The sequence below is a fragment of the Lepidochelys olivacea genome, assembly GCF_965140295.1.
Source record: "Lepidochelys olivacea isolate rLepOli2 genome assembly, chromosome: 5".
In the NCBI taxonomy this organism is placed as follows: Eukaryota; Metazoa; Chordata; order Testudines; family Cheloniidae; genus Lepidochelys; species Lepidochelys olivacea.
This window is the reverse complement of record NC_140415.1, coordinates 42,165,763-42,189,399: the sequence shown is the minus strand read 5'-3', so window position 1 is coordinate 42,189,399 and position 23,637 is coordinate 42,165,763. Positions and strand designations below refer to the sequence as shown.

Below are 23,637 nucleotides of genomic sequence, written 5' to 3'. Positions count from 1 at the left end.
CACCACAATTAAACAGCCCCTTAGCCCAAGCCCCATGAGCCCAAGTCAGCTGGCAGAGGCCAGCCATGTGTGTTTAATTGCATCGTAAACATACCATTTGATGGGCTAGCAATGTTGATCCATTGTCCCCAGCAGTCCTCCTAGAGACATTTTTCTGAATTTTAGCAAACTGTCTTCAATTCTTCAGAAGCAGTGGGACTATATTCCTGTTCCTACTAATCCCATCTGCATGTCCTTAACTCTGGTACTGAGAGGTTGCCTAGAGTGCACTAAACTATGGAAATCCGTTTCTCATCCAAGGGGAGCAAATAGGTACGGCACTACAAAAAGCTGTTAATTTAAGCTGGTTGGAGGCATGTTCGAATAATGACAGGGGAATGGAGTTCCAAGTGGCATAGAAGACTCCAGCCTAAAAGAATAGGGACATGCATATCAAAGCCCAAACCACATCTAGCACCAACTACCACCTACTGGTACTTGGGATAAACCTGTCCCTGGCAGTCCATAATGGATGGGTTGGTACCTAATTATGAACGAAAGAGCATGTCCTCTATCACGGGAGGTTTGAAAGACCATATAAAACCTATGGGTGATATCTGAAGTACTGTTACCAGGATCACTGGCTCAACAGTATGTGATGGTTTAAATGATCCATGTGTGAAAGAGAAACTCCACTAACAGACAATTGGCTCCTAAGGTCAGCCCAACCAATGAGAGTCCATGAGGCCATTTTAACACAGAATCCACTGGAATTCCAGTGTTCTACTTAGCCCAAGCAATAGTTTCTTGCCCTGTTGCATATCAAATAATCACTTCACCTTAAAGAGGCACTGAATTAACTGGAAAAATCATATAAAACAATCATTAAATAACAATATATTCATTTCTATATTTCTTTTGGGGTTCAAGAAATTGTGATTTCCTTTATTATGTCTTGTGTCTACCTCATGTTATATTGCAGTTGTAAAAACTCACAACTTACGTTAACATAAAAAGAAACTTCATTGGGACTTTAGCTTTAATGATTAATTGTCCAAATAGACTTAAATGTCATAAACTTGAGGCTAGAAAAACAAGTCTGGTTTCTGTGATGTGAAATAAGATTAATATTTTGTAGATATGTGGAAACTATAGTTTAAAGTGTAGAATTATAATATATTGAAATAATTAGTCTTACATTAAAATATTATATTCAAGGAAAGGGAATGCAGTAACATTTCACAGATCTTAACAAAAGCATAAGTAGAGTTGAATAAATGGAGGTGGAAACATTCAGGGCAACATGAATGCTGGTTTCATATTTCCAAAGGAAATCTAAGCACAGTAGTTTGCTTCATGATTAAAGGGAAAACTTACTTCTCTGACACACGGTGCTAATGATCACTATTGCATATTCACACTCCCTTGTGTAGCACCTTCACTGACTTTAATAGGTGTTCCACATGTAAGATATGTACAGGCTAGTTGTCTACTGTGCAGATCCGGGAGGAGAATTTTGCCCTATGTCATTAAGATGTGAATGAGAGTTTGCCATTGCCCTGTTGCAAAGTGTGTTTCTAAGTTGACTATAATTTTCTTCAGTGAATCATACTTGATTGTATTTTAAAGTGCTCCATAAGTAGCACGACACAGAATTATGCTCAGTTAGGTGACCACTATATATATATTTTAAAAGATTCATTGTTCAACTATGTTTGTGTTCATTTACTTTAAAATTTCAGAGAAAAACTATGTTAAGAGAGTTGAAGTTGAGAATACCTATAGTAATTAAGGGAAAATATTAGAGATATTGTAATTAACCCCAAAACGTACATTACAAACCCAGGAAATTCACAGTTAAGGTAAAACTTAAAATAAATCCAAATATATTAAGGCATGAAAATGCAGAGTGAAGGCACCCAAACAACCTTAACTGTGCTCCATGCAACATCCCTAGAATTATGATTAATCCATATCAATGTTTGTTGTAACAAATTAAATTTTCTTAATGTCAGAAGTGCAGAATTCAACTCAGCCTTAAATATGGAGCCATTAGAGGCACCTTCACTGTATAATCTGGAAATACGTGAGGGTAGTAAAAATGTTGGATATCAGACAAAAGAGTATATGCCGTCTCAAATATTACATATTACTAAGTAGAAAACTAAAAATGACTTTGCAGGTATTTGCTTCTGGATCAGAATAAGACATCAACAAATAAAAGATAAGAAAATTAATATTATGGAGGTGTTATATTTGAATGTGAAGAATATGTTGCATATACATTTTTATTAGGAGAGTAAGCTTTTATTGTGGTATACAATGAAGAGTATAAGTTAAGTTGACCAGGAGGCATGTATTACATCAAATTCACATGGATAGCTGTCATGAATTCTACATAAATATAATGGGCAGGACACTGTCTACTATACGTCATGATTTGGAGCGTATGTTAAAAACCAAGTGCCAGCAATATATTGCTGTAAACAAATAAAAAATGAAGATAGATCCTGCTTCAAAGCGATTACCATCTATAACATCACACCAGTTAACAAATAATTATTCTATTAGCTGGCATAAAAATAACATATAACCTAGTGGTTCTCAACCAGGAGCACTCAGAGGTCTTCCAGGGGGTACATCAACTTGTCTAGATATTTGCCTAGTTTTACAACAGGCTGTGTAAAAAAGCACTAACTAAGTCAGTACAAACTAACATTTCATACAGAGAATGACTTGTTTATATTGCTCTATATACTATACCCTGAAATGTAAGTATAATATTTATATTCCAATTGATTTATTTTATAATTATATGATAAAAATGAGAAAGTAAGCAATTTTTTAGTAATAGTGTGTGGTGACATTTTTGTCTGATTTTGAAAACAAGTAGTTTTTACGTGAGGTGTAACTTGGGGTACACAACAAAAATCAGACTCCTGAAAGGGCTACAGTAGTCTGGAAAGGTTGAGAACCACTGATATAAACAACCTTGCCTGATATGGTCATAGAGGTCTTGTTGAGTGAGCTGACATGGTAGAAGAAATCCTAGTACTCCGTACTGGTGTTTTTGTGTAAATTGACACTCTTTTTTCTGTTTGGAACAGATTATTGATGAAACATTCCCCTTTTTCTCCCTCCCTCTCCTTGCAAATTTCTCATTGTCACTATGAAAAGACATAATTTAGAGTCCTATTTACATTTTACAATAATAATAATTTTGATTTTGGTAATCCCTTTATTTTTTTTAATTTAGTCCTTAAGTAGAATTCAGTTATCCTAAATAATATTAATATATTTCTCAGTTATATAAAGTATGTTATATTTTTGAAGATTTAAATTATTCTGTTTGTATAGTACTGGAACAAGCACAATGTATTTTAAAACTTTACAGTGAAGAATGAAGGCGACACAAAGTTTATGAAAAACAAAGTGTAACTTGTTTAATAGAAACAATGATGTTAATAATAATGAGTTGACAGTATTTTACATCCAGATTGCTTAAGAACAAAGAGTGAATTAGATTAAAGATTCTTTTTAGTTGTCTTGAATCTGTGTCTAATTTGAAAACATCTGTTCTTCTTTCACTGTCCTCTGCATATTCCCCCATAAAATGCACCAGTGGTGCTGATCCTACGGTGGAACTTTTTGATAGCAGTACCTGTTGGAGCACTCTTATGCCCCCATCCCTTCCCCTAACTGCTCCGAAGATTCTGAAGATGAGGCTATAAAACGGAGCATGGTGCCTTGGCCACATCAGTTCCTTTCAACTGCTGTAGGTGCCAGATCAGGAACTGTATCTGGGCCTTTGGCCCAGATTCTTAGCTTGAATAATGTCTAATACTTTTGTAAGGTAGATTTTAGGTTTTAGTGTTGGATTTAATTTCTTTTTATTTATTTATTTATTATTTATTTATTTATTTATTTATTTATTTTAATTTTTCTAAGTAGTTATTTGAAGTTAAGACTTTAGTTCTGCTGTTGGGATCTGATGGTGGATTGGAAGTTCAAGAGGCTGAGTATTTAAGAAATGTGCCTCCTGCCCAGCAGTGTTTCCAGCCTTAGATGCTCATACAAGATGCCTAGCCTGCCTCAGGATGGGACACTCCTTCAGAGTGCTCAATCTGCAGTACTTTCACCTGAGAGCACAGAAAGAGTGGCAAAATAGACTTCAAGCTCTACTGCTGCATCAGGCTGTGAAAGCAGGCCCTCCAGAACTAGGTCATCTCCTGATCCGTGAGTGAACATAGATTAGCTTCAGCCTTTGATACTTCCAGAGAGGAGCAGCAGCAGACACTTCTGCAGAAGGGACTGTCACAGTTTTTGGGGTAACTGCACCTTTGACCCCCCCTCCCCCTCATGGTCTGCTCAAGGAATGCACCCTTAAGTCTTAAGCCTCTAGACATCACCTTTCTCTGGGCCAGAATCCAGGTCCCTCTTCCTTCTGACTGAGTTTTTAGGCTGCATCCCCCTTTTTCTTTACTGTGATTAAAGTTCAGCACCTGATATTTGCTTTCTCTCCAAGGACTATGTGCAATGTATGCCAGTGGTTACAAGAAACTAAACAGCTCTTTCAAAGCAGAGAACGTTTATTTTAGGATAAAAGCAATACAGAGAAAACATAGGAAACAATATAGATCTAAACACTTATTTAAGCTTCCCAGTGGCCTCCCATCAGTCCTGTGGAGACCCTGGTAGATTCCAGTCCTCATCCTGCAGAGTTTGGCCTCCCCTTGGACAAAAGACACACTTTTGGAAGAAGAGGAGGCTGGGATGCCTGAAGAATACCGACAAATGGACCCTGAACTGGAGGAGTAAATCTCTCCAGGTGAGAGTGTAGGGATTACAACTGTGTGTTCCCCATCAGAGGGTGCAGTATAATTTCATGAAGTAGTTGAGAGAATGGCAACTACTTTGAAAATCCCCTTTCTGATAGTAAAGGAGACTTCTCATCATCTTCAACATTCTTGACTCTCCATCCAAGGAGAGAATTACACTGCCAGTTTTAGATGGGCTCTGGCAGCTAGCAAAAGCAATAATATGGTTCATTTCCACTTCTGTTCAAGCAATGTTGAAAAAGGTAGCTGCCAATTACCGCATGAGGGTTTTTCATTCTTTTTGCACAGACATCCAGTTCTGAACTTGCATTTGGCTGAAGCTGCAGCCCAGAGGTCTAAGGGTGCTTGATGTAGTCTACACCTTCTGATAAAGAAAGCAAGAAAATGGACATTTTAGGCAAAAAAGTATTTTAATCTGAAACATTGGGTGTAAGAATGTCAGATTACCAGACTGTAATTGCATGCAGCCAGTACTGTCTTTGGGAAAAGATGGTGGTATTTGCAAAATCCATCTCGGAGGTTCCAAGAAAATTAGCCAATGCCCTCATGTCTAAAGATTGTTGCAAAACACAATCTAAGAGTAACATTTGATTCCTTGGAAGTTTCTCCTAGAAGCCATCTCTCTCAGGAATCATTCATGGAGTAGATCATCTGAACTACCTTCAGAGAGAATCACTAATGTGGAGGAGTTTCCCTTTAAACGGAATGGTGTATTTAGCAATAAAATGAGGTTCCTGAAGAAATGACAGTCACTAGATCTGCACCCAGATCTTTATGAGTGTATTAGCAACCTAGGAGAAGAACTAGGTAGCTGTGTTCAGGTATCAGTGACAACAGTATGCATCCTCATCTTCCTAGTATTTATTTTCTCAGAGATGCCTCTACCATCAACAACATTCTGCTGAATAACATTGGCAGCAAAGGAGGAAAGTGTTTAAGCCTCAGGTAAAAGGTAAACAGATCTCAATGTCAACATCTGTGCTGGACCTTCATCCTCAGGTTTGACATAAGGTCTGAGAGCTGCAAACCAAATTTGGACTATTCTTTACCTACCCCATTTGGTGACTGCCTGTGTTGTTTCTGCAACTGGAGTGCTATAACTATGGGTAGATAGATATTAGAAATAATTCACAGCAGATACCCCATCCAATCTGACTCCCTCTCTCCTCCCAACCTTCTCACCCCATTCCTATTCAGAGACCCCTCTCATGAGGGCCTGTTAAAATGGGAGGCTCCCTGTCTTGTGGAGGCAGGGGTAATAGAAGTGGAGCTGAGTGAATTCGGAGGAAAGGGTTTCTGTTCAAGGTACTTCCTAATCCCAAAAAAGGATGGAGGTCTTTGGCCTACATTAGACCTGAGAGAATTCAATTCCTTCATCAGTAAATTCTGATTTCATGTTGAATTTGGCATCTATATAAAACATTTCCTCTCAATACAAGATTGGTTTGAGCTCTCAACCTGAAGGACATATATTGCAATCAGATTGCCATACTGCAAATATCTGTTTCCTAGTAGGGAAAGATCATTTTCAGTTCAAAGTCTTTCCCTTTGGCTTTTCTCCTGCCCCAGACTTTTTACAAAATGCCTCTTGGCAGTATTAGTGCCTTTACAAAGCCAAGGGATTCACATATATGTAGATGCTAGATCACTGGCTAATCAAAACATTGTCAGAACAAAATCTATCAGAAGTCATATCCTGCACACACTCCCTATTCAATAAGCTGGGACAAAAGATAAATTGGGAGAAGTCAATCATACTACCCACTCAAAAGATCCCCTTCATAGGGGCAATTTTGTCTCTCAGAAAGTCAGACACTTTCTGCCAGAATAAAGGTTTATAAGGATTCAGCAAGCCTTAGCCTTATTGCATAGTTCCCTTGTCAAAGAATCATATTTTTTCTCAGACTAATGGGCCTCATAACCTCAAAACCTTCAAAAAATAAAAGGAATGGCTTTCATTGCTCCAGTTTTATCAGCAACAATCACATCAGATGTTTCCAACCTAAGTTGGGGAGGACGTTTCGACAAATTGACAGTTTGTGGCCAATGGATTTTCCAGGAAAAGAAATTGTACATCAGGCTGCTACAGCTAAAAGCAATACATTGGGCTCTGAAATCATTTCTGCCTATCATCATCATAAGATAATTTAGGTCTTTATGGACAATACAATGTCAATGTATTATATAAACAAGGAGGAAGAATTCATTGCATGGAGCTATGTAAGGAAGCGATGTCTCTCTGGGAATGGTGAATTCAATACAGGACCTACCTGTAGTTCTACGCCTAGTAGTGAAAGAAAACAGCCTTTCAAACTGCCGGAGCAGGGACACAACAGAACTCCATGAATGGTCTTTCAATCTGTCAGTGATAAAGAGAACATCAGTGCATGAGGTTGTCCAGAGGTAGACATTTTGTGACAAAGTAAAACACAAAGGTGTCCCAGACGTTGCTGAAGAGCCGGGAGAGACAGTCAATCCATCTGTCACTGTGCCCCAGTGGGTCACAGCTGAGAACACCAGATTCAGGACAAACTGCTGAGAAATAGGGCAGACTCACCTCAAACTGGTAGTTATTCTATCATTAGATTATACCAAGCCAGTAACAAAGGTAAACTTCTGCCTCACCACACTGGTTAACAAAAAGTCAAAAATGCAGCCCTTATCACAGCTCCCAGATACTGGAATCTATGAGGCGTGGTTATTGAAAACCAGTTTAATCATATATAGGGTCCTTCTAATCTCAAGAGATCAGTCACATAGCCAGCTCAATATATAATTCAGATTTTACCCATAATCACTTTGCCGCCAATTCTTTAGTAATTAAAACCTAAAGGTTAATGAAAGAAAAGAAGAAGAGAGTTAAAATGGTTAATAGATCATATACATACAATAATTGCGATGTTCTTATATCTTTGTCTATCTATCTTATATCTTATATCTTATCTTTGAAAACTCGTGGCGAACGGGGGAAGACCTGGATGACTGGAAAAAGGCTAATGTAGTGCCAATCTTTAAAAAAGGGAAGAAGGAGGATCCTGGGAACTACAGGCCAGTCAGCCTCACTTCAGTCCCCGGAAAAATCATGGAGCAGGTCCTCAAAGAATCAATCCTGAAGCACTTACATGAGAGGAAAGTGATCAGGAACAGTTAGCATGGATTCACCAAGGGAAGGTCATGCCTGACTAATCTAATCGCCTTCTATGATGAGATTACTGGTTCTGTGGATGAAGGGAAAGCAGTGGATGTATTGTATCTTGACTTTAGCAAAGCTTTTGACACGGTCTCCCACAGTATTCTTGTCAGCAAATTAAGGAAGTATGGGCTGGATGAATGCACCATAAGGTGGGTAGAAAGTTGGCTAGATTGTCGGGCTCAACGGGTAGTGATCAATGGCTCCATGTCTAGTTGGCAGCTGGTGTCAAGTGGAGTGCCCCAGGGGTCGGTCCTGGGGCTGGTTTTGTTCAATATCTTCATAAATGATCTGGAGGATGGTGTGGATTGTACTCTCAGCAAATTTGCGGATGATACTAAACTGGGAGGAGTGGTAGATACGCTGGAGGGCAGGGATAGGATACAGAGGGACCTAGACAAATTGGAGGATTGGGCCAAAAGAAATCTGATGAGGTTCAATAAGGATAAGTGCAGGGTCCTGCACTTAGGATGGAAGAACCCAATGCACCGTTACAGACTAGGGACCGAATGGCTAGGCAGCAGTTCTGCAGAAAAGGACCTAGGGGTGACAGTGGACGAGAAGCTGGATATGAGCCAGCGTGTGCCCTTGTTGCCAAGAAGGCCAAGGGCATTTTGGGATGTATAAGTAGGGGCATAGCGAGCAGATCGAGGGACGTGATCGTCCCCCTCTATTCGACATTGGTGAGGCCTCATCTGGAGTACTGTGTCCAGTTTTGGGCCCCACACTACAAGAAGGATGTGGATAAATTGGAGAGAGTCCAGCGAAGGGCAACAAAAATGATTAGGGGTCTGGAACACATGAGTTATGAGGAGAGGCTGAGGGAACTGGGATTGTTTAGTCTGCAGAAGAGAAGAAAGAGGGGGGATTTGATAGCTGCTTTCAACTACCTGAGAGGTAGTTCCAGAGAGGATGGTTCTAGACTATTCTCAGTGGTGGAAGAGGACAGGACAAGGAGTAATGGTCTCAAGTTGCAGTGGGGGAGATTTAGGTTGGATATTAGGAAAAACTTTTTCACTAGGAGGGTGGTGAAACACTGGAATGCGTTGCCTAGGGAGGTGGTGGAATCTCCTTCCTTAGAAGTTTTTAAGGTCAGGCTTGACAAAGCCATGGCTGGGATGATTTAATTGGGTATGGGTCCTGCTTTTGAGCAGGGGGTTGGACTAGATGACCTCCTGAGGTCCCTTCCAACCCTGATATTCTATGATTCTATGATTCTATCAGGTTTGGTAGCAGTGATGTTATAGACTGCTGGCTTGTGAAGTTTCTCTGGTAACTTCCAAAAGATTGAGGGATTATCAGTCCATAGGTCAGTATGCTCCTTTTAGTTGTAAATCCACAGTCCAGAGAATCAGAGCAGTAAAGAGGCAAAATGGAATTGTCCCAGGGGGATTTTATACCCTGAGCCATGTGCCTGTAAATTTTCTGTTTCAAACAAAGCTCACAGTCCTGTGGAGAGTTACTGGCACAAGACTGAGTCCAGTGTCACATGAGCATATTACATGTCCTTACAAGGCCTGATGACTCACAGGGGGTAGCCATTGGCCCCTTGGAGGCTGAGGCGTTTGCAGGAATTGATATCTGGGCAGAATGAGTTTCTTCTATGGCCCATTGTTAGAGTGAAGTATCCTTAATGGATCATTAAACTTGAATAGTCCATTCACAATGGGCTGGCTAAACTGGATGTAAACTAGCTTGTCAGTGTTACCCCAGGCACAAACCGATCTGAGATATAGATATATAGCCAATATTCATAACTTCAGATACAAAGATGATACGTGCATATAAACAGGATAATCTTATTTAGCAAATCGTAACTTTTCCATTGGTACCTTACATAACATACTTTGTACAAGATTTGTTGCAATTGTCTAACAATGGCAATATCAATGACATACATGGTCACATTTCAATCATATAGCATCACACCATCTGACACATTCAGGATAAATTGTGTATGAGGTGTTCTATATTTTTTCCCTCCATTTCCTCTCATTCAGAGGGTAATAAGGAAGATAAAACAGGACAGAGCCAAAGTAATCATAGTTGTTCTGGCAAGGCTGAAGCAACTGTGGCTCCCGGACCACCTTCAGCTATCCAAAGGAGTTTTCCAATCTCTCCGTCTCACTCCATTTGTTGACTCAGCAGAATGGAAAAGTTTATCATACGGACTCATATTTCCTACACCTGATGGCTTGAGATATAGGATTCAATCAGGATTATTACAGTGTAGTTCACAGGGGTACAGGAGGTTTGTCTTAGCTCTAGGAAATGATTAATTAAGCATTTATTAAGGTTTGCTAAGCAGCTATATCAGTGTATCATTCACTTATTGAAAACAAATCTATATCCACACATGAGACAGTTGAAAGATTTATGAAAGGGTTCATAGAATCATAGAATCATAGATTAATTAATATATATCCACCATTCAAGGGCCCTCCACTGAAATGAGACCTTAACATAGTCCTTATGCAGTTCATGAAGCCTCTCTTTTAGCCAATTGGAGAATGTTCTTCATTTCATCTTTCAGTTAAAACAGTTTTTATCATAGCTACAACATCAGCAAGAAGAGTGTCCTGTGAGCCCTCATGACTGACCTGCCATTTACTGTACTCCATAAAGATAAGGTTTGCCACATTGTCCTTCCAAGTTCCTACCTAAAGTAGTGACTGAATTTTACATTAATCAGTCAATTAACCTGCCAGTGTTTCTAAGACCCCATGCAACTGCAGATGAAAATAAGTTACAAAGTTTAGATGCTAAGAGGGCTTTAGTATATTATCTTAATAGGACAAAACAATTTGGAAAATCTCCAGATTTACTCCTGTCATATCTTATGATAATAACAAAAGAGGACAGGCAATTGCTTCTCAAACATCAAAATGGGCTAGACTGTGCATAGAGGATGGCTGCTTATTGGCATCTGTTCCTATTCCTGAAGGGATTAGGTCCCATTCCACAAAGGCCAAGGCAACATCAGTGGTATAGCTTAGATGCATTCCACTTAACAGAACTGTGTAGAAATGTAATGTGGAGCATATTTACGCTCCCCATGTACCTTCACCTTTTCCTAAGTCCTAATTAGAGTATCAGACTTTTGGGAAGCGGTAGAAGAAACTAAGGTGGTCAGAGTGCTATACCCCTTTTATAACCTTGCCCTCAGAACATTCAGGAACACTGAGGGAAAGAGCAGGAGGGCGTACAAGAGTGCACCAACAGGCAATATTATCAAAAGTTTCCACCATCAGAGCTGCTCAGTCGGTGTATCCCATGGGTGTGACTATACAGACTTGAGTTCGTCTCAAAGAACTCCAGTTACAGGTGAGTAACCATAATTTACAGTATTACACAAAATCTTCAGACTGCATGCATAAATTACATTTATGTACACTGTGATGAATTAATTTACATCATTTCACAATACTTAAATGATTGTATAACTCAAGAGCAGAGCAGAGAGAAGTGATTGTGATTAGCCTTACATTAAAAAAAAAAGAGTGAAAATAAAAGTGCATTGCTTTTGCCTAAAAATGTAAAAAGTGCTACCACTAAGAACTAAGCCAGAATAAATGCACCATGTTTGAGGGATAACTTGTTTAACGTGTTTTGATTTTGCTTTGAATTTTTTCTCACAGTACGGATGGGAAGGTTGTATTTTAAAGTTATGAATATTTCATTTTCACTAACTGTCTTTCTGTCTCTTCCCATGAGTAATGAAATCTGCTATTTCGAATGGCTCATGAGATATCATGATCTTTTGTGACGAGATCCAGAATGGAATATAACAAGCCCATGATCTTGAATGACATTTGCATGGAAAAGAGAAATTCCTTTGTGATAGATGAATATTTAAGAAAATTTGCCATACTGCAGACTGACTCCAGCTACCCCAAAGATGGACAGGGGAGATGATTTTTAAAAAATTATACAATTAATTAGAGTGCCTTTTTGTATGTTATCTTTAATTATTATGATTAATTTACATCATATCAATCAAACTGCTGACAAACTGAATATTTCACTAACGTGTTATATCTAAAATGTAGTAGTTATTTAATTTTAAAGGTTAATTTGATGTATAAAGTTAAACATTTGCTCTTAAGTAGTCTGTTAAAGAAGAGTTCTTATGGATTTAGCTTTTAGTTTTAGTTTGGTGATGATTTAGCTGTTCTACATTATGCTGGCCACCTACAGTTCCAACGGGGTGTTCAACCTCTAAGGATCCTTGGGTACACCCCTTTTTCTGTGACCATGTGAACTATGTTGGATGCTAAGAAGGGGGTGATATCTGAATCATTTTGCTGACCCTGCATTTGAGGACCACCACAAAGCAGACTTAGAACAGCAGAGGATCAAGACCACTATATAAATGGATGCATTTTGGGAGCACAGGTTGTTTAGTAGTTAGGCTGCCTAAGTTCTATTCTGGATTGTCATTGACTCACTATATGACATTGGCAATATCACGCAGACTCTCTGTGTCTGTGTTTACTGATCTGAGTGCAAGAGCAGGTATTTACCCGTAGTTCTTACTTGGGCCAAACTCCCCAATAAGGCCTGAAGTATGAGTCCCTTTTGTTTATCTCACAGGGCTATTGTGAGACTTACACAATGTAGTAAAATGTTTTGATATCTTTATATGAAACAGCAAAATTGCATAGTATTCTGAGTGTACAGAGTTTAGTCTGAATTAATCATACATATCTTGTTTCAGTCCTCCTACACTAACTGAGCGTGGCCTTTCAGTTGCAAACTCTGTTTTTGTCTGGTACCATAGGAGAGTAATGGGACACTTTTTTTCCTTCTGTTTTGGACAGTTTTGGTATGAACCATGATGGAATTGGAAATTCTTGTGGGACCAAAGGTCATGAAGCAGCAAAACTTATGGCAGCTCACATTACAGCAAACACCAACCCCTTCTCCTGGTCAGCCTGTAGCCGGGACTACATCACCAGCTTTTTAGAGTAAGTAATCTCTGGAGAGAGATAATGAATTGCGCCAAAATTTCATACTCATTGGAATAAATAATTGGTGGAGATACAGTGATTTACACTAATTCACGTTCTGTAGAATGAGTAAATATATGGTGAATTAGTGCCGACTTGTACATCATAGGTAATTTCTTTGTGTTGTGGAAAGTGCTTCCCCTTCCCGTCACTCTTTTTGAACTGTTCTGTTTATAGTCTGCTGGTCATATTTAACTATGGATGGGGAATAGAGGTGAGAGGGCTTTTTTTTTAACGTTATTGATAAGTGTTGTTTTGTTAAATGCATAGTGATCTCAGGCTTAGATTTCTGTTTTGTTTATCTGAGTACTGCCATAGTCTGATTAAAATACTATATTGTTTTGGAAAACAGAGTATCTAACAAGTTTCAAAGTTTTTCCTAGTAAAACAAACAAACAAATACAACTAGTGGTTGAAACCTGAAGGAGGTAGAAATTCCACCTTAGTGAGATCAATGGCCATCTCTTTGAATGATACACAGTAGTTCTTAAAAGAATCTTGAAATTATTCTACAGCTCCCCTGTATGAATATTACAAAAAATTATGGCTGAATCCTAAGAAGTTCTGGGCCCTGCCACTCTAACTGGCTGTTGAATAATTTATTTCAGAAAATGCAACTCAACTGGAACTTGTCATTGTTACATTTTGTCTGAATTTATTTAAATCAGTTGAGTTCAGTTGGATTATTTGCATAAGAACTACCCACACAAATCAAAGTTGCAAGCTCTTGCACTATGGGTCAGATCCTTAGGTATGGTTGAGATGCGCTTAGTACAAAACCGAAGAGTTGGGAGAGCAGAAGCAACTTTTCCAATCCCTCAATCCCAAGGATGGCCAGGGCTAATGCAATTTACGACACCCTCCGGGGCTGTTAGTAGTGGAAGTGGCCACCAGTGGGACATTCCATTGCCCTGTGATTCCTAGAGCACAAGATAATCTGGCCAAACCCGCTCAGACATTCTATGTATGGGGGGCCAGGAGCAGGAAGTGTAAGGTTATATATACTGGTCCTCCAACAACTGGGTATTTCTACTGCAGGAAACAAGGATGTGGGCAGAAGAGTGGCTCTTAATTACCTTTCAGCTCCACTGATCCTGGGACTGGCCTAAGCAGTGCAAAGCAGCCTGAAGAGGGGGTCGAGGCTCGACCCCTATAATCTGTCAAATTTGATTGTCCTCATCCTCCATGCCTTTTGTTTTCTTCTATGGAATGTCCTTAGATACATTCTGTGAAAGTAAGTAGGTTCATAAGACAGGATGACATACCCTTAGGCATTAGAATTTTACAATAGTATTGATAATTTTTATCTAGAATTATATTTTGCCCTTTTGGCTACATAAGGATTTTACTTCTATTTTTTAAAAGAATTATTAATATATGTTAAGTGCTAACAATTTGGTCAGTACTGTACATGGTATAAATAGAAAAGGGGTCCTCTGCCAAACAGTTTGCAGTGTAGAAGACAGACAGCAGCAAACTGGTTGAAACTATAGTAAAGAACAGAGTAATCAAACACATAGATGAACACGATTTGTTGGGGAAAGAGTCAAAGTTGGTTTTTGTAAAGGGAAATCATGCATCACCAGTCTACTAGAATTCTTTGAGGGGGTCAACAAGCATGTGGACGAGGGTGATCCGCTGGATATAATGTACTTAGATTTTCAGAAAGCCCTTGACAAGGTCCCTCCCCAAAGGCCCGTAAGCAAAGAAAGCTGTCATGGGATAAGAAGGAAGGTCCTCTCATGATCAGGAACTGGTTAAAAGTTAGGAAACAAAGGGTAGGAATAAATGGTCAGTTTTCAGGATGGAGAGAGGTAAATAGTGGTGTCCGCCAGGGGTCTGTACGGGGCCCAGTACTGTTCAACGTATAAATAATTTGGAAAAAGGGGTAAACAGTGAGGTGGCAGAATTTGCGGATGATACAAAACTACTCAAGATAATTAAGTCCAAAGCAGACTGCAAAGAGTTACAAAGGGATCTCATAAAACTGGGTGACTGGGCAACAAAATGGCAGATGAAATTCAGTGTTGATAAATGCAAAGTAATGCACACTGGAAAACATAATCCCAACTACACGTATAAAATGATGGGGTCTAAATTAGCTGTTACCACTCAAGAAAGAGATCTTGAAGTCATTGTGATAGTTCTCTGAAAACACCCACTACATGTGCAGTAGTAGTCAAAAATGCAGTTCTGGTTGCCCCATCTCAAAAAAGATATATTGGAATTGAAAAAGCTACAGAAAGGGGCAACAAAAATGGTTAGGCATATGGACAACTTCCATGTGAAGAGAAATTAATAAAACTGGGACTTTTCAACTTGGAAAAGAGACGACTAAGGGGGGGGATATGATAGAGGTCTATACAATCATGACTGGTATGTAGAAAGTAAATAAGGAAGTGTTAGTCACTCCTTCTCAAACATAAGAACTAGGGGTCACCAAATGAAATTAATAAGAAGCAGGTTTAAAACAAACAAAAGGAAGTATTTCTTCACACAACACACAGTCAACCTGTGCACCTCTTGCCAGAGGATGTACAATGGGTTTCAAAAAGGAACTAGATAAGTTCATGGAGGATAGGTCCATCAATGGCTATTAGCCAGGATGGGCAGGGATGCAAAACCATGCTCTGAAGTGTCACTAGCCTGTTTGCCAGAAACTGGGAATGGGCAACAGGAAATGGATCACTTGGTGATTACCTGTTCTGCTCATTCTCTCTGAAGCACGTGGCATTGGCCACTGTTGGAAGACAGGATATTGGGCTAGATGGACCATTGGTCTGACCCAGTATGGCTGTTTTTATGTTCTTATGAGATAATCTATATATTTGGCCAGGACTTTTTTTAGGGGACAAGCAGTGGCTTAGCTAATTCAGTGCCATCAGCACTAGCACTACTCAGCCGGGGAACAAACATATTTGTGATCTTGATTTCTGGGAACACACTCAATTTTCCAATGCAACAGACAAATTAATTTATTGAACACTATATTGAATCTATATATCTTGGATTCACAGAAGTTAAAAATATAAAAGACCTACCAGACCAACCAATTTGTTCAAGTCCCTGTCAATCAGTTCAAGACTGTACACCCTATAGTACATTTCTATTGTGTTGTGGCATCTAAGTTTAACTGTGCCAAGTAATAGTCCACTTCTTCATTTGGGATGCTGTTCCACAGCCTAACAGATCTCACTCTCTGGAAGCTCTTTTGTGATATTCAGGCTAAATTAAAGTCTTGGGTGTTTGTTTTGTAGGGCCTTTTGTTTGCTTACTTTTACTATATTCATTCCACTACATGTAGTGTTATCTTAGACTTTTTGTTGCACTCTTTCTGAGATCCAGTTGATCCATATCATTCTGGAAATGAGTTGTTGACAAATGAACACAGTATTAGACATGTTGTCACTCCAAAAACATGGTAGGGTCCGTCTCTTAGTTATGGGCTTGATATAAGAACCACTATGTGAAATTTTATGGCCTGTGTTATGCAGGAGATCAGAAGAGATGGTAATTATGGTCTCTTGTGGCCTTAAAATCTATGAATCTGCTTCCTTGTCTCATGACATAATGCCTCTGTGTATGCAGCTCAATGATGCAGTGGTCTTTTTAACTTATTACTGTATCATATTGCAAACTCTCTGACTACTAGCACCTCCTTCACTCTTTTTCACTCCATGGACTTAATTCACCAATACATACTCCAGTTTTATGCCAGTGGAATGGAATTAAAATAAATTATTCTGACATTAAACTGGATGATCACTATGGTGAATCAGATCTCATATTGCTAATCTCTTTTGGTTTCTTTGCATTAATTCTCTATTGTCACTTGTGTTTGTAACTCCTGCCAGATTATACCATCTGTGAATTTCATTAATTTCATAAGCACTTTTTAGACCATTAAAAGACATATTAAATGATACTAGAACTATCATAGATCAGCAAAGTAGCTACTAAACACATCAGCTCCTCTAGTGCTTTCCCTTTCCCTTCATCTTTCTATCTTAAAAACTAATTAGGTTTTCTGGCAAGAGCTGTTCATTGTATTTTCTTGATGATCGTTGCTCATGGTTCCAATATCCTCTAAATGCTTCCTGATTTTTCCTCATAATATTTGTTCCATTATTTTACTGGGAATAGACCCTAGAATTATGGGACAGTATTGACTAGGATCACTCTTCTTTCTTTTCTTGAAGATTAGTGGTTCATTTGTTTTTCTCCAGTCTATGAGTACTATATATCCCAATTTTTCATGCCTTTTGAAAAAAAATGATTGTCAGTGGAATGGTAAGGGACATGCTGGTGCAAGCACCTCTTGCATGAAACATGGCTTCAGTCTGACAAGGGCCCTTGTTTCTTCCCTCCCTCCCGCTCCCTTCCCCCACCCTTCTCCATGAGGCAGGAGCAGCCTTAACAGCAGAGGCTTATCCACTGGAGTATTCATACTCCATCCGAGAACAGGAACCAGGAAGTACAGGGACTACTCAAACAGCAGCAGCCCAGATAATTGGCTCCCAAACTGTTCCTGACTTGCAGAACACTGCATCCAGAGAAGAAAAGCTGCTCCAGCTCCTCTGTCAGCTCCTTTAGAGTCCAGCAAACTGATCCCTGAAAGCTGCCAGACTGTAGCTAGAGGGGCAGTGCCTACAGTGCCTCACCAAGCTTAGAAAGATGAGAGCACCTTGCTTCTCTCAGGAGCAGAAAGGAAACTGGGGACAAAGAACCATGTCACTTTTGGGTTCCCCCAAGAGTAGAAAGGAGTGAACAAAGGAAAGGAAAGAATTGAGCAAACCCAGTTAGGATGCCTGTGGTCCCTTCCCTCCTCAGGCAGAAGCACTATGGAACAGAAGCCTGTCCATTGCCACTAGGGGTGCGGCCTTGTCTTCAGCTTCCTCCTCTTGTTCCTCCAGGCCTCGGTCCCCACTGTTCCTTCCAGAAACTACAGTCCAGATCATAGAGTTTTGCACTGTACCTTTTGCACAAAGAATGAGACAAAAAGACAAGCACAGCTCCCCTCATTGCAGAGGGGAAATTGCCAAGCACTAGCCACTGAATACCACTTGGAAGATGTCAGCTCAACTAGACACTGCTCAGCAAGATTCCACCCAAGTTGGATGATAACATTTAGTGCACAGAATGAAGTACACCACATGTTGTGATAGGCATGTGTAGGACTCATGGATCTTGAAAAGTGTGTTGTGGGGGTTATTGATCATTGTAGCATTGGAGATATGTCTGCAGGTTTTCTGTTGGTTGTTCTGACAGGGTCTGGTGCCACTTCGAGTTGGTGTGTCCTGGTCTGTGGGAAGGTTGCTTCTGATAATGAGCTTGGAGAGGCTGGGGGTTGTTTGAAGGCCAGAAGAGGGGATTCAGAAAAGATTGTTCTAATAATAATAATCTTTCCTGAACTCCCTCTTCTGGCCTTCAAATGGTAAAGTTGATATAATGCAATTGGGTTTACCCAAATGTAGATCATGCCAGACTAATCTGATTTCCATCTTTGAGAAAATAACTGATTTTTTGGATAAGGGAAGTGAAATAGATCTAATATACTTGGACTTCAGTAAAGCATTTGAAGACAACGGGTTATGCTGAATGGTGAACTATTGGACTGGAGGAAGGCTATTAGTGGAGTTCCTCAAGGATTGGTTTTGGGATCAATATTATTCAATATTTTTATTAATGGGATTGGCACAAAAAGTAAGAGTATGCTAACGAAATTTGCTAGTGATATAAAGTTGGGGGGCATTGTCAATACAGAGGAGGATTGGAATATTATACAGGAAGATCTGGATCACCTTGAAGACTAAAGTGACAGAAAAGGGATGAAATTCAATAGTACAAAGTGCAAGGTCATGCAATTAGGGTCTAATAATAAGAAATTCTGCTACAAGCTGCGGGATCATCAGTTGGAAGTGACAGAAGAGGAGAGAGACCTGGGTGTGTGGATTGATCACAGGATGACTATGAGCCACCAATCTGATGTGGCTGCAAAAAAGGCTATTGCAATTCTAGGATGTATCAAGTGAGGCATTTCCAGTAGAGATAGACAAATATTAATGCTATTGTACAAGTCAACTGGTAAGACCTCATCTGGAATACTATGTACGGTTCTGGTCATTCATGTTCAAGAAAGATTAATTCAAACTGGAACAGGTACAGAGAAGAGCTAATAGGATGATCAGGGGAATGGATGGACTATCTTATGAGAGGACACTGTTAGAGATTGGCTTGGTTAGCTAGCAAAAAGAAGGCTGTTCTCTATAGATGCATAAAGAGGGTAAAACCAGAGAAATGAGGAGCTAAAGGACAATGTTGGCACAAGAACAAATGGGTATAAACTGGCCATGAACAAATTCAGGATGAAAATTAGAAGAAGGTTTCTAACCACCAGAGGAAGGAGATTCTGGAACAGCAGCCCAATAGGAGTCCTAGTGGCAAATAATTAGTTTTGAGAGAGTTGGACAAAATTATGAGGGTGATTATATGATAGGGTTGCTTGTGATGGTAGGGGGTAAGGCTTAGTAGCCCTGGGGCTCACTTCCAAGTTTATATCTTGAGTTCCTAAAACCTCATACTTCAGCCTTCTCTCAGCCACCTGCAGGGCTTAGGAAGAGATTCCCCCCCCCCGCCCCATGTATTCTGGAGTGTTTCTTTTTGGTCTCCTTCCTCTGAAGCGTCAGAGATGGCCAAGGCTAGAGGTGGGACACTGGATGCAGTGGGCCAGTGCTCTGAGGAAGCACTGCACTTTCTCTGTCTCAGGTGCTTGGCTGCCTGGCTTTTACTCACATGCTCTGGGTCTAACTGATCAGCACCATATGTGGGTTCAGGAAGGAATTTTGTCCCTGGTCAGTGACCTTGGTTTTTGTTGTTGTTGTTTGTTTTTTTGTATTTTGTTTTTGCCGCCTTCTGCGGCATGTAGATGCAAGTCACTTGCCAGGATTATCTGGGTATATCTCACTTAATAATTTCCCTCCATTGCAGGGGCCTTAAGCATTGGTGCACATCGGTCCCTCCTATTCTCTGCCTGTGGCACATAATAGTCTAGTCTCCTGTGGGCTGTAATACTTTGGTCTGATTTTGGTTGTTGGGTTTAGTGTGTGGATGCTGGGTGATGTTGGTGGCCTGTGATATACAGGATATCAGACCAGATGATCTGGTGTTCCCCATCAGACCTTAAAATCTATGACTCTGACTCTTATAGGGTGCAGTAGGTGTTGTCTATCAACCCTGTGTCAGAGAACAGATTGACAATGAATAGGGCACCCCAGAAAGGAAAACAGCCTTTAGTATGGCATTAAAAGCTTGTCCTTCGAGTGACTGTCCATATACATATTCCACTTATAGTTTGCATGTGCCCATATGCCCAAGAGCAGAGTCTTTTGGCCAGCAGTGTCAGTTGTATCTGTGCATGCATGCTCAGTGTTTTTGTGTCACAAGCCAAGGGCATAAAGGGTGGAACTAGCCAACACCCCCCGCAGTTCCTTCTCACTGCTGCTGGCTCTGAGATAAAGACACTCACTATCCATTTTTCATTAATGGTTAGCAATGTTTTTCCTATGTATGTAGACCTACTCTAGTACAATATGTTAGTTTTTTGCCCGTTGACAACCATTTTTTGATAGGTTTCCTTCCATTCAGAACCTTTATATTTTTTCTTTTCTGGTACTGGGGTTTAGAAACACCTAATCCTGAATCCCCTGGATTCTAGAACAGCCCTTCACATGAAGGTGCTATCCCCATTAATGATGGTAACATGAGATGTCTGTTCTGTTTGGGGGAATCACTGTGCTCTGTGAAATGTGCTGTATGTGAGTCCTTTTCAAAGAAGACACTAGAAGAGGCTGATCTTCAAATGTTTTATATGGATAAATCTATGAGACTGTCTTCAGACCATAGGGTGTCCATACATAACATGCCTATCTCCAGAAGTACTCATTTCAGCATGTGATCTATCTCCCTTTGAGCCTTGTCAGCTGAGACTTCAGCCCCAAGCTCAGGAAAGTTTGATAAAAAACTTTCGGTAAAGAAAATTCAGAGCTTGTATTAGGGAGGTGTATCCCTAACTAAGATTTCCTCAACAAAGAGAATGGCTTCCCTGGACTATTAGAGAGGCAAAGAGACTTTGCATTTCAGTATAGCTACTGCTGAAACTTGATGAGGTCTTGGTACTGAGGCTTGAATCCTGAACTGGTATGCAAAGATGATGGCTCCAGCAGCAGCAGCATCTCATGTGTCTCTTCAGCTTCACTCTTGATACCATCAAAGTGCAGTATGGCTCTTTCAGTATCAACTCTGACTGTTGCTCCACTACTGGTTATGTTGGCACTGCAAACTCCACTCTTTTCACCTTGGCTCTGCTGTTTGTCCCACTGTTGTTATTTTCATGGTATACACATAGAGAAAAAAAATACTCTTCTTGGAAGGTTACAATGTAAAACTACTTTAATTCAAAATGATAACACAAAAAACCCCAAAACGGAGACAGACAAAGCAGACTGCTCGCTAAAACAGAGAGGCACTACTCAGCCTGCCCAACTCTAGACTGACTGTCTGCTGACTGACTCTGATCACACACTCTCCTGACTATCCTGCAAGCAGGACCAAGAAACTCCTTACAAACGAAAGTGACAGCCTACAATTCCAACACAGTTTTCAAATAAACCACAACCTCACATCACACAGTACTAAAGCATGCCCGGTACTAGGGTATTGCAAGAGCCAGAGTCCACATCGCTTTCTTCAGCTCTAGTACCTGCGATACCAGGTGTGATGCTGCAGACCAGGTGCCAGCTCAGGCCAAGGTCCCCAAGCCTCAGTTGAATACTGACAAATATACAGCTGAAATCAGTCTAGCTCATTAGTCTTGTTAAAATAAGTATTAGAATTATACAAATGGGTTTTGTATTTTAGACTTTATGGAATGCTTGTAAATTGCATGCATTCATCTCACTTATAACATCTGTATCCCATATTATAAGATAATATTTGAGTATTTGCCTTGTAAGCCTCTGTAACTGTGTAAATCACCAGACAGCAGAGAGACATTAGCTAGTTTAAAATGCTGATCTGCAACAGAATGTTTTCTCTCTTGACCGAGAAGAAAGGTCCATCGACACCAGATGTACTATAGTGAAACATTAGAGGACAAAAGATTTTGTTGTTTAATCTCCTCCCACCCAATGAAGATGCATCTTGCAAGTGAATTCCTCCCATCAGCTGAGTTTGCAGCTCAAAGTAGAAGTGGGGAAGGGAATAAAAACCCCTAACAAAGAGAAACTGTATCTTTTTGCTGCTTGGACTCTGCAATACAAGGATTACTAGGCATAAGCAAAAGATCCCCTGTGCTTAGCTTGGCTTTGTCCTAAAAGACATATAGAGCCTGCTTATTATAGAAGCTTCTATTACTTTGGAAATTTAAGACTGTAACTCATTTGTGTATGTGTTTACCAGCTTTAACCTTGTAAATAACTCTGTTTCCTTTTCCTATATAATAAATCTTTATATAGTTTATTATAGGATTGGCTGCAAGCGTTGTCTTTGGTATGATATCTAAAAGTGCAGGTGACCTGGGGTAAGTGACTGGGTCTTTGGGACTGGGAGTAACCTGAATATTGCTGTGATACTTGGTGAAAGGGACCATCTGTCACAAAGGTAAGCTTACATGGGTGGCAAGACAGACCAGAGTACCCAAGGGGACTGTGTGTGGCTCCATGTTAAGGCTATTATAGTACATGAGGAGTTTACACTCTATAATTTGTTGGTGAAATCTAAGTATGGAACTCACCGCCGATTTGGGCTTTGTGCCCTGAGGTTGGTAGTCATGCTCTTGATCCACTGCAGGACAGCTTGACACCAGATCCATCTTTCTCTATGGTAGCAAGTACCTCTAGGCTCAATCCTTTACACCTGTTACCTCTGCTCCACTATTAGACAGAGATTGCTCTTTTTCATCAGCATCTGCAGGTAGTATGAGGGACTGTCGTACTCTCCAAGGGTGTCTCTTCCTGTCTTGTATGGATCATGCAGGGACTCTGGAGACTCCTCCTATGATAGAACCTATGGAGTCCATTATTCTGGACATGGATCATGATGTTTTACTTCATGGCCACCTGGAATTTATCTCAACATACCTGTCTGACTGTATTGGAAACTATGGAGACCACATGGGTTGGAAGTCACACTGGGAGATCTCCCACTCTCAAGAGATTTTCCTCTGTTTTTGCTACTCAGCCTGCTCTGTGCAGTAATCTTTCATCTATCTGCTCAGCCTGAGGAACTAAGTGAAAAGAATCCAACTCATTCAGCAGACATATTGGGCCCTTTGGTTATTTCCTTGTTTTATCCAGATGAGGCAGTAGCCTTGCCTAGCATATCACAGCTGGATGATTCTCAAGGTTTCAGGATCTACTCAAGGGAGTATCAGATTCATATGCCTCAGGAGGTGCAGGATTCCACACATAAAGTGATATTCTTCAGTCCTCTGCTGCTGGGAGAATACCCTTCCCATTTAAGGAGGCTGTAATGGATTCTGCATGAATCCTGTGGCAGACTCCTGCTACAGCAGCCCCTATGTTCTGGAAAGCAGATAAAAATACCTTGTCCCTTCCACGGAGGT

The 23,637-nt window shown here is 40.2% G+C and overlaps 1 protein-coding gene across 3 annotated transcripts in view; it reads left to right on the top strand.

Moving 5' to 3' along the window:
• Positions 1–23,637, top strand: part of ADAMTS6 (ADAM metallopeptidase with thrombospondin type 1 motif 6) — a gene marked incomplete at its 5' end in the record, with an annotated part of 323,894 nt that overhangs the window by 133,069 nt on the left and 167,188 nt on the right. For all 3 annotated transcript variants that reach the window (XM_084627958.1, XM_084627957.1, XM_084627956.1), the window contains one exon: positions 12,828–12,974. In XM_084627958.1, the coding sequence (XP_084484084.1) occupies positions 12,828–12,974 (147 nt within the window). The remainder of the gene's footprint in view (positions 1–12,827; positions 12,975–23,637) is intronic.